General features: G+C 43.1%; 2 protein-coding genes across 2 annotated transcripts in view; both read right to left on the bottom strand.

Moving 5' to 3' along the window:
- The window catches only part of LOC141104568 (uncharacterized), a 58,208-nt gene that overhangs the window by 7,734 nt on the left and 35,382 nt on the right, over positions 1–15,092 (bottom strand). The window lies entirely within an intron of this gene.
- On the bottom strand, positions 425–10,170 carry LOC141104537 (uncharacterized). Its single transcript, XM_073594139.1, has 7 exons — positions 10,071–10,170; positions 9,288–9,404; positions 7,683–7,786; positions 7,441–7,594; positions 7,262–7,356; positions 5,078–5,183; positions 425–1,390 (listed from the first exon to the last, which is right to left on the bottom strand). The coding sequence occupies exons 2-7, from the start codon at positions 9,319–9,321 to the stop codon at positions 1,068–1,070; spliced, it is 816 nt and encodes a 271-aa protein (XP_073450240.1). The 5' UTR covers positions 9,322–9,404; positions 10,071–10,170; the 3' UTR covers positions 425–1,067.

A 15,092-nucleotide genomic window follows, 5' to 3' on the forward strand; every position in this document is an offset into this window, starting at 1 on the left:
CCACATCACCACGTACTCACCAACCTTTGCCCCTGCTAGTTACCTACTACACCACACCGCCAAGCCTTATAACTCCTATAAAAATTCCCTGACTCTACACCTCATCAATGCGGCCAACCAATGTATTCCTGCCTTTTGGAGGAACCCTGCCCCCCCCACGGTGAAAGATTGGATCCGTAGGGTGGACAGAATATCAGCCATGGAAGAACTTATTTGTCAAGCTAAGGACAACCCTACCAAACATAATGTTATCTGGGCTTGCTGGTCCCACTACCGACAATCCCACACTCAGACCACCTCACTGCCTGCGTCATTACCTGCACACTAATTACATAGAACTGCTTTCCACCACTGGCCCCCCCACCTTGTTTACCCACCACCCCCTCTCCCGCCTCCCTCCCTCCCTTCACACTTCCTTCACCACGTCAAGCCGACAAGGCCTTGACTTCTGTTGCTCCACATACCGGTTCCACCGTTATTCCCCTACATTTTACCTCATAAGTATGAGCAACGCCCTCGGCATCACTATCAAACCTCGGCCAACATTCTTACCTCCTCAAGTAGACTTGATATCGGGAATCACGATCTAATCTTGACACACCGTCATTCCATTGGACGCAAACTCTGAGCCCCTACACACCCCGCCCCGTTCACAGTGAAGGTCCCGTTAGGGGTGATCGGAGTGGGGGTGGAACCCAGACGGTGTGGAAGTCCCCCCCATAAGTTTCCCGTTCTACACATTACTATTCCTTTCATATGTTTGGGCGCACAATGCGTCACTTTAGAGAACATTAGACAGACTTATGGTTATTTTCGTCCTACTATTTTACTGTTGACGTACCCCAATAACCTACCCTGTACAGCACGCACCTTCCGACCACATGTAGCATTTACCACAGTAACCTCTCTCTAAGTATTCCTCTACAAAGGTGGTCGGTGTTTGCTCCCTTCATTTGCTAGAATACCTTGTTGCAATTGTATGTTCGTACATGCCACTCACCTGTACTTTTGTTTACTGTTTTGTACTCTCTGTATTTTTGGTGATTTTGAAAATCTCAATAAAAACATTATGGAAAAAAAAAAAAAAAACTCTTGTCAACTGTATGCTCTCGCTGGTGGGCAAGTAGTTCAGCTCTCTGGCTAAAATACTCACTGCACTCAGAACACAGGAAGGTTTCACTCTCCCTACAAGCTGCTTGATAGGTGACGGGATAGGTTTGATCAGAAGACCTCCTGAAATGTATAGTAGGATTGGAAGATTCATCTGTACCGGGAAGTACTGGATTAAAATGTGGGATAATGGAGTCAAATGTAATTTCATGGTCTTCTACTTTATCGTCTTGATTGATGACAAAACTTTTCTCTGTGTTGTTCCTTCTGTATTGTCCATCTGGAGGAAATAAGAAATGAAGGGGAAAAGTACGGCGTCAAATGTATCTTGGGATCCGCCAATACCACAACAAACTTCAAAATCCACTATCCAGTGGCTAATCAATCTGTCGCTATTTAATCAGATCAATACCAGACACTTTTACCCACTTCCTGCCCAGGCCAACTTTCAGCACTGTCACATTTTGAATTACAATTACTCAGTCATTTAACACTGTACCTAAATTACATTTTTATCATTTTTTTAGACATATAGAGCAGAGCTTTCTTTTGGTGGTATTTAATCACCACTGAGTTTATTATTTTTTGCTAAATAAACAAAAAAAAAAAAAAAACAAAACTGTAAAAAAAAAAAAAAAAAAAAAAAAAAAAACCAACACGTTTTTCTTGGTTTTAGTTTTGTTATGTTGGAAATAAATAATCTTTCTCCATACATTTAGACCAAAATGTATACTGCTACATTTCTTTGGTAAAAATTACTCAAATCTGTGTATGTTATTTACTAGGTGTGAAAGGTATAGAGCCAGCAAACTATGATATATACAGTATCTCACAAAAGTGAGTACACCCCTCACATTTTTTGTAAATATTTTATTCTATTTTTATTATTATACAGTATTTATATAGCGCCAACAGTTTACGTAGCGCTTTACAACTTGAGGGTAGACAGTACAAATACAATACACTTTGATACAGTAGGAATCAGAGGGGCCTGCTCCTTAGAGCTTACAATCTAAGAGGGAAGGTCAAGAGATACAAGAGGTAATAACTGTGGGTGATGTGCTGATTGAGAAGATAAATGTACAGTTGTTAGGTGGGGGCCAGATAGGCTTCTCTGAAGAGATGCGTTTTCAGGGATTGTCTGAAAGTGGATAAAGTAGGAGAAAATCGGACGGATTGGGGTAGAGCATTCCAGAGGATGGGGGAGGCTCTGGAGAAGTCCTGAAGGCGAGCATGGGATGAGGTGACAAGGGAGTTTGAGAGCAGGAGGTCTTGGGAGGAGCGAATAGAACGATTAGGTTGGTATTTTGTGACTAGGTTAGAGATGTAGCTGGGGGCCAGGTTGTGGATGGCTTTGTAAGTTATAGTTAGTATCTTGAATTTAATTCGGTGACTGAGTGGCAGCCAATGGAGGGATTGGCAGAGGGGCGTAGCAGACGCTGAGCGGTTTGTGAGGTGGATGAGCCTGGCAGCAGCGTTCATGATGGACTGAAGTGGGGATAGCCTATTTAGAGGTAAACCAATGAGGAGGGAGTTGCAGTAGTCGAGGCGGGAGATGACCAGGGAGTGGATTAGAAGCTTTGTGGTGACATTGGTTAGGAAGGGGCATATCTTGGAGCTGTTGCGGAGATTGAGGCGGCAAGCTTTGGATAGTGATAGAATGTGTGGTCGAAAGGTTAGTCCAGAGTCCAGGATTACACCTAGGACCTTGGCGTGGGGAGATGGGTTGATAGTTGAGCCGTTGATCTTGACAGGGAAATCAGGGGAAGTGGCACCTGAGGGAGGAAATATCATGAGCTCAGTTTTGGATAGGTTGAGTTTGAGAAAGTGATGTGACATCCAGGCTGATATGTCTGCTAGTAAGTTGGTAATGCGTGAGGAGACAGATGGAGAGAGCTGGGGGGTGGAGAGATAGATTTGGGTGTCATCAGCGTAGAGATGATATTTAAAGCCGTGGGAGGCAATCAACTGACCCAAGGAGGTGGTGTAGATTGAGAAAAGGAGAGGTCCAAGAACCGAACCTTGGGGGGCCCCAATGGAAAAAGGAAGAGGAGAGGAGGAAGTAGAGTTGTAAGTGACACTGAAGGAGCGGTGGGATAGGTAGGATGAGAAACAGCGAAGAGTACAGTCACGGAGACCAAAGGAGTGGAGTTTTTTGAGGAGGAGGGGGTGGTCCACTGTGTCAAAGGCAGCAGAGAGATCCAGGAGAAGTAGTACAGAATAGTGTCCATTGGCTTTAGCCATTAATAGGTCATTTGAGAGTTTAAGGAGAGCAGTTTCCGTGGAGTGTTGAGGCTGAAAACTGGACTGAAGGGGATCAAGAAGTTTATTCATGGGCAGATGGTCGCTTAGTTGGTTGTAGACCAGTCTTTCAAGAAGTTTGGAGGAGAAGGAGAGTAAGGAGATGGGACGTAAGTTGTTGAGATTGGTGGGATCCAGTGAGGGCTTTTTTAGTATGGGGGTGAATAGCGCATGTTTTAGAGAGTTTGGGAAGATGCCACGAGAGAGGGAGAGGTTGAAAATGTGAGTTAGAGAGTGTAGAATCGAGTCAGAGGGTGAGCGTAGCATTTGCGAGGGAACAGGATCCAGGGGGCAAGTGGTTAGATGAGTGCTAGATAAAAGTTTAGCAACCTCAGTAATAGTAGCAGGGTTGAATGAGGGAAGTAATGATTGTGTCTGTGGACATGGGGTGTTGCATGGGGGAGGTTTTTGCGCATTGGTGATCTCCTCATGAATTGTATCAATCTTAGTTTTGAAGTGATTGGCAATCTCCTGGGCAGTGAGTGAGTTGGTGGGTGGAGGCAGTGGAGGACAGAGTAGAGTGTTGAAGGTAGAGAAGAGTTGACGTGGACTGGATGAGAAGGTGTTAATGAGTGTGATAAAGTAGGTCTGTTTGGCAGTGTGAAGGCAGGAGTAGTATTTTAAGAGGGCACATTTATATTGTGTGAAGTCTTCCTGGATCTTAGTCTTATGCCACAGGCGCTCAAGAGCGCGGCTACGTTTTCTGAGACTTCTGGTGTCATCTGTTTGCCAGGGTTGTAGCAGTCGGGGCCTAATTCTGCGTGTAGTGAGGGGGGCAAGCTTGTCTAGGGAGGAAGACAGTGAGCTGTTGTAGATGAAAGTAGCTAGGTTGGGGCAGGACAGAGGTGAGATTTTGTCATAGAGGTTATCAGTAGCAGAGTAGAGAAGAGAAGGGTTGAGGTGGCGAAGGTTTCTACGTGTAACTGTTAGGCAGTTGGAGGGAGAAGAAGTGGAAGACAGGGAGAGAGCAAAACTAATAAGGTGGTGATCAGAGACTGTCATTTGTTCACATTATCACATTGTTGTCACATTAAAAGGTATAATAAAATATTTACAAAAATGTGAGGGGTGTACTCACTTTTGTGAGATACTGTATATTTCAAAATCAATTAGTCCTGATTTACTGACTGCCTATTTTTATTTCTTATGGCCCTAAAATGTGAGGACAGTACAAATACCCCCCAAATGACTCCTTTTTCCAAAGTAGACAGTCAAAGGTATTTAGTAAAGAGACATAATGAGTTTTTTGAAGTTGTAATTTTTTGTCACAATTATTTGGGAAAATTAAGAAACTAAAAATTTTGGTTTTGTGTCTTTTTTTTTTTTTTTTTTTTACATACATACATTTACTATTACATACATACATCAGAGCAGGACAGCATCACCATATGACTGCCGAGGCAGTGATTAAGGACACTGACAGGTGACAGTATGTAAAATAAGTAAATAAATACATTTTAAGATTTTCCTTTTCAATTTTTTTAAACTTTTTTATTCATTTTTTTGTGCCACTGTACTACTCTGGTGAAGTGATCAGGATTTTTTTTTTTACACACTATGATTGCTGCTTATAACAGAAATAATCACTGTTATAAGCAATCAATTTTATAAATGGCATCCATTCCATTCATTGTGAACTAATGTGGATTTAGTGTTTATTACTCACCTGTGCTGATCTCTGGAGGGATTTCCTCTTTCTTGCACTTCTCATCGCTCCCAGCATTTGGCTCCTCTGCTTCCTCTTTCACTTCAGCTTTAAGTAGATTTTCATGCTGAAAAACACAAAACAATGCAAATACCACACTATATAAAGAACATCTAAACACAATATCAGTGTTATGCTAGACCCTCTAAAAGTGAGCATACACCAAAAGAGCCCCCAACTACTATATGAATGCATAATGCATTTACTGTATGTATTTGTTAAAAATCACTTTGAACGACTACTTGTTTAAGTAGCTAGAATCTATGCCGATAGCCGATTTTAGAATCCATCTTGATAGCCGTACTCTGTGCTCCTCTATACAGTAGCACTCTGGAAGTGGGAGGGGCAGTACTAAGAGCCAATAAGGCTTAGCTGTACTGCACATGTGTTGACAGACAACATGTCGAGGGAGGAGAAAACAGAGTGATGTCTTTGTTAGCGTACTGCTCTTTCATTGTCGAGTCACTGGGCTAGGGTGTGTTTTGACAAAGTTTTGTTATGCTTGTAGAGGAAGTGAAGGACCTGGTTGTCCTGTGTGGTAGGATGTCCCAATCACAAAACTGGCAGGTAAAATAGTTTCCATGATTGTATTTTAAATACTATGTATTGGGCTGCTTGCTCATCTTGATAGAACAGTTGCAAAGATCTACACTAAACAATACTTCCGGTAGAAAAATGTACAGTTGCCACACATACTGACGTGGTAACTGTACAACACTAGAGATGAGCCGAACACCCTCCTGTTCCGTTCGCATATAGATACATATAGATACAGGTAATTGAAAAAAAGAGCATGGGATACCCCCGTCCATTACCAGGCCCTTTGGGTCTGGTATGAATATTAATTGGAACCCCAAATCAAAATTAAAAAAAAAAATTGTGTGGGGGTCCCCCTAAAATCCATACCAGGTCCTTCGACTCTGATATGGAAATTAAGGGGAACCCTGCGCCAAAATTTAAAAAAAAAATGGCGTAGGGGTCCCCCCAAAATCCATACCAGACCCTTATCCGAGCACGCAACCTGGCACCTTTTTTTTTCTCTTTTTCGGTCCTTCGGGCAGCGTGAACTTACTTTGTGGGACATTTAATTTTTTTTATTTTTTAATAAAGGACTTGTCCCAAGCTGTGGCTTGTCTTTTTTACTATTTTGACACTTTTTTGTGAAATGGTAGGGGTACATTTGTACCCCGTTACCAATTAACATGGGGGGGAGGCCGGGATCTGGGGGTCCCCTTGTTAAAGGGGGCTTCCAGATTCCGATAAGCCCCCCACCCGCAGACCCCCACAACCACCAGGCAAGGGTTGTGGGGATGAGGCCCTTGACCCCAAAGCACCCTCCCCATGTTGACGGCATGTGGCCTGGTACGGTTCAGGAGGGGGGGGCTCTCTCTCGTCCCCCCCTCTTTTCCTGCGGCCTGCCAGATTGCATGCTCGGATAAGGTCTGGTATGGATTTCGGGGGGGACCCCTATGCCATTTTTTTTTTAAATTTGGTTCCCCTTAATATTCATACCAGACCCAAAGGGCCTGGTAATGGACGGGGGGATCCCATGCTCTTTTTTTCAAATATCTGTATCTATATTGCCGAGACCCGACAATTCATTACAGCCGCGATCAATTTTAAATGACAATTTTTTCTTTAGAAATGTCATTTTGCTGCGGTACTGTTCTAAACACAGGAAAATGCGCCACTTTACAGGCATACTATAGACACCCCCAGGCATGATATTTAAAGGAATATTTCATTTTTATTGTTTCACTTTAAGCATTAAAAAAATCACTGCTCCCGGAAAAACGGCCGTTTTTAAAAAATGTTTTTGCATTGATACATGTCCCCTGGGGCAGGACCCAGGTCCCCAAACACTTTTTAAGACAATAACTTGCATATAAGCCTTTAAAATGAGCACTTTTGATTTTTCATGTTAGTGCCCCATAGACTTTAACAGTGTTCCGGCAGCTTTCGAATTTTCCGCGAACACCGCATATTGTTTGCCTGCTTGCCGAACAGCGAACACCCGATGTTCGACTCGAACTTACGTTCGACTCGAGCATCGGGCTCATCCCTATACTATCCTCTTATGTTTAACCATTGCTGATCAACTCATTTATGACAACAAGTGTCATCTTCCTACTACCTTCCATCTACCTGATCCTCCTGAGTGATCTCCTGTTCCTGTGTGGAGTCCCAGCAATACAGAGGACGGGGACATCTCTCTGGAGGATTTCTGTTACTGGAGCGATCTGTAGAAAACACACAATGCTAACAAACTCTCATTTATACGGAGAACCTGTAAATCTTTTCTGGATTTAGTGTTTATTACTCACCTGTGATGGTCTCTGGAGGAACTTCCTCCTCTTTAATTCTTACATGTCCTTCTTCCTCCTTCTCAGCTTTGATTTCTGAAGGAACTTCCTTCTTACAAAGTTCATTGCGCCTCTCTTCTTCACCTTCAACTTTAACAATAAAAAGGCCTTCAACCTACATAAGACATTATATTGCATATTTTCAGTGTCTTCTAATTATATTACCAAAAATATTAGCTATAATTAAGCCCAGTTTCTTCTACCTGATCCTCCTGAGGGATCTCATGATGTTCCTGTGTGGAATCTCGGGAATACTGAGGATTTGGACATCTCTCTGTCTCTGGGGTATTTATGTTACAGGATCCATCTGTAGGAAAAACACACACTGACTGAATACATTGTTTCTATGTCTTTATATTAGAGGATGTGTGTATCTAGGTGGATCCTCAATACTCTTCTCTCCATTAACCACTTTAAGACCGGGCCCCTTTTTTAGATGTGGTGTTTACAAGTTAAAAACTGTTTTTTTGCTAGAAACTTACTTAGAACCTCCAAACATTATACATTTTTTTTTTTCGAACACCCTAGAGAATAAAATGGCAATCGTTGCAATACTTTCTGTCACACCGTATTTGCGCAGTGTTCTTACGAGCGCACTTTGTTTGGAAAAAATACACTTTGTTGAATTAAAAAATAAGACAACAGTAAAATTAGCCCAATTTTTTTTTATATTGTGAAAGATAATGTTATGCCGAGTAAATTGATACACAACATGTCACGCTTCAAAATTGCACCCGCTCGTGGAATGGTGACCAACTTTTACCCTTAAAAATCTCTATAGACGATGTTTAAAAAATTCTACAGGTTGCATGTTTTAAGTTACAGAGGAGGTCTATGGCTAAAATTATTGCTCTCGCTCTACCGATCGCGGCGATACCTCACATGTGTGGTTTGAACACTGTCGTGCGCTACTCACGTATGCATTCCCTTCTGCACGCGAGCTCATTGGGACGGGGCGCGTTTAAATTTTTTTTTTTTAATTATTTATTTTACCTTTTATTTTTTATTTTTACACTGTTTAAAAAAAAAATGTCACTTTTATTCCTATTACAAGAAATGTAAACATCCCTTGTAATAGAAAAAAGCTGACAGGACCTCTTAAATATGAGATCTGGGGGTCAAAAAGTCCTCAGATCTCATATTTGGACTTAAATGCAAAAAAAAAAAAAAAAAAAAAACTGTCATTTTGAAAAAATGACAACAAAAAAATGTGCCTTTAAGACGTATGGGCGGAAGTGATGTATTGACGTCGCTTCCGTCCAGCAATTGTATGGAGATGGGTGGGGGCCATCTTACCCTCACTCGTCTCCATGCACAGCAAGTGAGAGGACGCGATCGCCTCCGCCGTTGCTGATGGCTCCGGTAAGCGGCGAAGGGCACCGGATCGCGGCGGGGGGGCCCTCTCCTGCCACCGTTAAAAGTGATCTTGCGGCGAATCCGCCGCAGAGACCACTTTTATCTTGTAGCGGACCGCCCGCTGAAAACGCGGATCCCAGGGTCATGGCAGCTAGCTGCTGCCATAACAACGATATCCTCGTTCAAACAGCCGCCGTATTACGACGGCAGGCGGTCCATAAGTGGTTAAAAGAAATGAAAGTCTCCTCTTACCCGGAGATGTGAAGGACAGCTGGTTCTCCATCATGACTTCCTTGTATAGATCCTTGTGTCCTTCTAAATACTCCCACTCCTTCATTGAGAAATAGTGACATCCTGACACCTTATAGGCACCTAATCTACTATGTCGTTATATCAGAGGAAGTGTGTATCTAGCTGCATCATCTATACAAGAAATGAAAGTCTCCTCTTACCCGATGATGTGAGGGGCGGACGGTTCTCCATCATGACGTCCTTCTACAGATCCTTGTGTCCTTCTAAAAATTCTCACTCCTTGATACAGGTGGCTTTGTAATCATACTGAAATAGATCTATAACACAAACAAAATACACATTTAGAACATAACCTAAAAAATAAACATTTCTTTATAATGTATTAATTAGCAGATACACTGAGTTCCCAGGTCTGTACACTTTCTGTGCCCATTATGAGGCCCGCCCCACCATCCCTCCAGGATAAGAACACCCAAAACAACCAGGTGGACAGGACTAGAATTATGGGTGGAAGACCTCACTGTTAGAGAAGACCTGGAAGAAACTGACTTAAGACCACCAGGGCAATGGTCCAAAAGGACCCAGATGGGAAGGCAGAGAACGTAGCCTTGCCAAGAACAGGCCCCCAACACCATCATCCCCTGTCCCAGAGGAGCTTTCCATCTAATGTTCTACACATTAGATGGTGAGAAAAACAAATGGCGAGCTCTCTGGATGGTTTTCTAATACCAGACCCCTTTATATTTCCTAAATCGCAGGAGCCACATTTAATTCTACTTCCCATCACTAACTTATTTCTATAAGACTTGCGAAGAATATGTCCCAGCACCATCATTTCCAGCCCCAGAGGAGCTGACCATCTAACATTCTACACATCAGAGGACTTGCAGAAATCTGATGATTTGTGGAGATAATATGATCCCCTCCATCTAATCCGCACAGTGCTGGGACCCTCATCTCTCATAATAAGAAGACATTATTACCTCCTCCTCACCGGGTATGCAAGGTCCAGGTTCATATCCCCACTAGGAGCATATTTGAGCTCAAAATTCCTCTTCTGTCTCTTATTGTGGACTACAACAAAATGGCCACCACTCCTTTTGCATTGAGGAAACTTTCTCCTCACAGACAGCTACCGGTCGCCCTCTGGTGGTGGTTCTGGATCAGTTCTCTGGAAGAACATCCAGGTCGCTCGGCTGGGCGTCACTATGGCAACCAGGCAGCAATAAGTGGAAGTGAGGGAGCCACTGGGTGGAAGTAGGAGAATACTGCTAATAGAGGGGAAAGAAAGCTGAAGACATTATTATAATGGAATAAAATGTAATTAATCAAGTCTAAGTTAAAATATATAGATTCACTTTTATTACCACTCTGTGGTATTGCCATACAGAGCAGCCAATGAAACTGCAGTATACATTGTTGTAGTGCTGCTTAGGAGATAAAAGAAATATATCTGATTGGTTGATTGGACAAATATTTGACGCATAGCCAATAAAAAGCAAACTGTGTGACAGAACTGAAATTTCGTGAGACGGTATTGTCCTGCAGATACGCTGCTTTCTTATGTCTAGAAGCCGCCCGGTATAGTACAAAGCAAATGGGCTTTTCAGACATGTTGGAAAATCTCATTAAAGGAGCCTGAGCAATCTGTCAGAGAGAAGATTGGGGTTGGTCATAGTGGCAAGTGAGTTTCAGGACAGGCAGATTTTTATTGCTTTTTTATTGGCGAGCCAGCCGTGAGGTTAGGCAAATCAGTAAGGGGTCCTACACATTATGCCTTAAAGTGGAATCAACCCCAAAGACAGCAGCTACAAATACTGTACAATCACCTGTCCAGGGATCCAGCAATGTCCTCACCTGAGCCAATTCTTTAATCGGCTTCGGGTGCAGACACCTGCATCTCTGGTAAGTGAAATAGTTCCTACTGCGCATGATGAAGTCATGCTGCGCTTTATAAATAGTCCCGTAGTCTTCTGGGACCTGTGATGTGTCCCAGAAGGCTGCAGGGTAGGATGAGGGGACCAAACTTCTGGCTCAGATCGCCATGGCAAAACCCCCCTTAAAAAAGTGCTAAATGTGGCAGTGGAGGGGGGATGCATACAAGCGGAACTTCCCCTTTTGGGTGAAGTTCCACTTTAACTGTTTCCCAAAACAATTATCAACCTTTCATCTCACATGGACAACCCAGGTGCTGGCTACCACAGCCCGTTTCAGTAAAAAATATTAAAAAAAAGTAAGCTACACTCCAAATTCTAGTTCTTCTTTCGGTGTTTTAACAATTGGCAAATAAAAGACCGCAAACATTGATGTTTCCACCCGAAAACCAACCTTCCTTTATGCGTTTCAGCACTGCTGGTGAAACGCATCAAGGAAGGTTGGTTTTTAGTGGAAACATCAATGTATGCAGTCTTTTTTTGCCAATTATTAAAACACTGAAAGAAGAACTAGAATTCGGAGTGTAGCTTACTTTTTTTTATATTTTTTACTGAGACGGGCTGTGGTAGCCAGCACCCGGGTTGTCCATGTGAGATGAAAGGAGCAAGTCTGAAGCGGAGCGGGTTAGGGTGTGTTCTTGTTTCCAAAAACACTTGCATTAAAGGCCATGAATGATAACAGTCACAGGTGCCAGAGTGCCTTTGTTAGCTCTCCACCAAATTGTCAAGCCATCAAATGTCTGGTGTCATAACTGATCACATGTGCAGCATCATGGCAACTGTAGATCAAACAGAGGCCAAGATGGCAGCTTTCTTGGCTGAAAAGGAGAGGAGGGTTTAGTTCCGTGCACCCATTCACCCTCATACACCTATTCTTCTGGGAGTGGGTTTGTAATGTATGGCTAGTTGTTGCAAAGGACATGAGCTCAGGAGATCTCACAAGATCGGCATGTGCAGTAATACATCACGTTATCCTAAGGAAGATTTAGACATCTTCCTTTCCTCTGAAGCCCGATCAGCTTTCAGATCGTGCTTCAGAGGCTACTGACAGGCAGTGAAGAAGTGATGTGACTCCTGTTTTAACCCCCATTTTGCACACAGTTGCAGGGTGTTTGTGGCACTTCCCTATTTGCCTGAGTGTGTAGCGTTTGGCGAGCTTGCCATCTACCAATTGCTACACATCAGGAAAACTTTGCCATGGGTGCGAAACGAAGCATTGCAGCTGCGGTATGTACTGTATACATCCCCATCCACTGCCTATTGCAACTTAAGGGTGGGGGATTGGCAGGTGGCAAAAATGCACGCATTTTTGCCACCTGCCAATCACTCCCTCTTAAAGCAGAGCTCCCTCAAAAAAATAGTCAGCAGCTATAAATACTGTAGCTGCTGACTTTTAGTATAAGGACACCTACCTGCTCGTGGATCCAGCAATGTCCTCACCTGAGTCCATTCTTCAATTGGCTTCGGGTGCAGGCACAGGCATCTGAAGTAATGGAAACAAGAGGGGAAGCCTTGCAGTTTCACAGCCGGGTTCCGCCTGCGCATGCGTGAGCCGTGCTGTGCCTTGTGAATGGTCCCTGTGGTCTTCTGGGACCTGTGATGTGTCCCAGAAGGCTGCAGGGGAAGGACAGGGGGCCGAACTTCTGGCTCAGATTGCCGTGGCAATTTGAGCCGGAATTGGGATCGGGTACTTGTCAAAACCAGGTATCTGCTGCCCCCCCCCCCCCCCCCCCCAAAAAAAAGTGCCAAATGTGGCAGTGGAGAGGGGGGAGGATGAAAAGGACCTTCCCCTTTTAAATGACATGCTGCTTTAACTGTTTCCCAAAACAAGTGTCAAAAAAAGACTGCATCCATTCATGTTTCCACCCCAAACCAATCTTCATTATTGCGTTTTACCATTGCTGGCGAAACACGTCAAGGAAGGTTGGTTTTGGGTGGAGACATCAATGTATGCAGTCTCTTTTTGGCAATTATTAAACACAGAAAGAAGAGCTAAGTTTTGGAGTGCAGTACATTTGTTTTATATTTTTAACTGAGATGGGCTGTAGAAGCCAGCACCCGGGTTGTCCATGTGAGAGGAAAGGAGTGAGTCTGGGTATGTTCGTGTTTCCCCAAAAAATTGCATTAAAGGCATGCCGTGAATGATAACCGTTACAGTTTGTAGTGTAAGTCCGCCGTACATATCGGGTAAACTTTGCCATGGGTCGCAAAATAAAGTATCGTGACTGCGGCATGTAAACACCCCTGTCTGCTGACTATTGTAACTGAAGGGGGGCAGTTATCGAATGGGAAAAAATGCAGCTCAACCACACATTTTTGACGTCCCCGCAACCACACATCCAGTAAAAACCTTAGGAATAAAAATCTTGCTCCTGGTTTCTCCCCTCGTCATCTTTCACAGTTGGGGACCCTTTCCCCTTTTTTGGATAGTTTTTTTACCTTTTTTGTGCTGCAGCCCAGTATATCCTGCTTTCTCAAGGTAAGGATCCCCCCACTGCCTCCTGGGATGTTCACATTATCATAGGTGGCATTGTAAGTAATGGGCACATTGCACTTGGGGATTTTTTAGCAGCGTTGGCAGCTCAGTTTTCAGTGTATTTCTACCCTGAGCATTTCCTTCTTATCACATCTGAGAAGCCCATGTGACTATAGATTTATATGACCCAATGTGCAGCGCTAATAAAATAAACAAATGCATAAAACCTATATAAACCATCAATATATAAAACGTGACATTTTATATAAAAAAAATATATATATAAAGTGCTCGTGCTACGTGAGTCACACTCAGTCCTTAATGAGGTATTGAATCAATCAGCAAAAAATGTGATAATTGTGTCTTCATGCGGTGTACACACGACCCCCCACCAGGTGTACCCTCACCTTAAGGGCTTAAAATTTTTATATAGAATGTCACGTTTTATATATTGATGATTTATATTGGTTTTATGCATGTGTTTATTTTATTAGCACTGCACATTGTGTCATATAAATTGTTATTATCACATTTCGGGGAAGTGTGGGAAGTGCGGGCAGCTGATTATAGTTTTATATATTCTTTTATGGTGATTTAGGTTATTTTAGGTTAGTGTGGCAGCTCACAAGGTTTTACATTTATTTGCCATCTGACTATAGAGAAGTGATGGCTGGTGCTCCATCGGTCGGGGGGCGGCAGATGGACCTTACCACGGACCCCCCCCCCATCGCTCCACTCACCCTGTACTGAGTGGTGGAGACGGCGACGGTTTCCCCCCTCAGTCTCCTTTGTGTCCCGGCTCCATCGGTCGGGCTTCCCATGAGTCTCCTCGGCCGTACCTCTCCTCCCTCCTCACGACCCACTTCCTGATTGGCCGGGAGGAGAATCAGTGTTACAATAGCAAATATTCATTCGTTAGTGTCACACAACGGGGTGGGCTTGGAGCGCAGTGCTCTGCGCCCCGCGCCCACCCTTTTTTTAAGCAAATTCCAAAACCCCCCCCCCCATTGGAATCCATGCATCCGGCGCCCACATAATGCACACATTACACTGGTTAGGCACACAGTTAACCCTTTCATTGCCCCTAGATGTTAACCTCTTCCCAGTCTTTGTCATTAGTACAGTGACAGTGTATAGTATTACCACTGATCACTGTATTGATGTCACGGGGAATGTCAGTTATTCAGTTCCCACCCAGTGTCAGATTGCCCACCGCACTATCGCAGTCCCATGATAAGTCACTGATCACTGCCAGTATAAAAAAAATAAGATAAATAAAAATTCCAGTGTATATACCACCATTTGTAGATGCTATAACTTGCACACAAACCAATCAATATACACTTATTGGGATTTTTTTTTTTCACCAAAGACATGAAACAGAATACATTTTTGGCCTACATTTATTTAGAAAATTAGTTTTTTTACTTTTTTTTTTTAATTGGATATGTTTTATAGAACAAAATAAAAAATATTTTTTTTTTCAAAATGTATATTTTTTTTCCTTTTATAAAATAAACCCAGTGGTGATCAAATACCACCAAAAGAAAGCTCTATTTGTGTGAAAAAAATGATATAAATTTAATTTGGGTGCA

This window comes from Aquarana catesbeiana, linkage group LG08 (assembly GCF_042186555.1).
Source record: "Aquarana catesbeiana isolate 2022-GZ linkage group LG08, ASM4218655v1, whole genome shotgun sequence".
Taxonomy (NCBI): domain Eukaryota; kingdom Metazoa; phylum Chordata; class Amphibia; order Anura; family Ranidae; genus Aquarana; species Aquarana catesbeiana.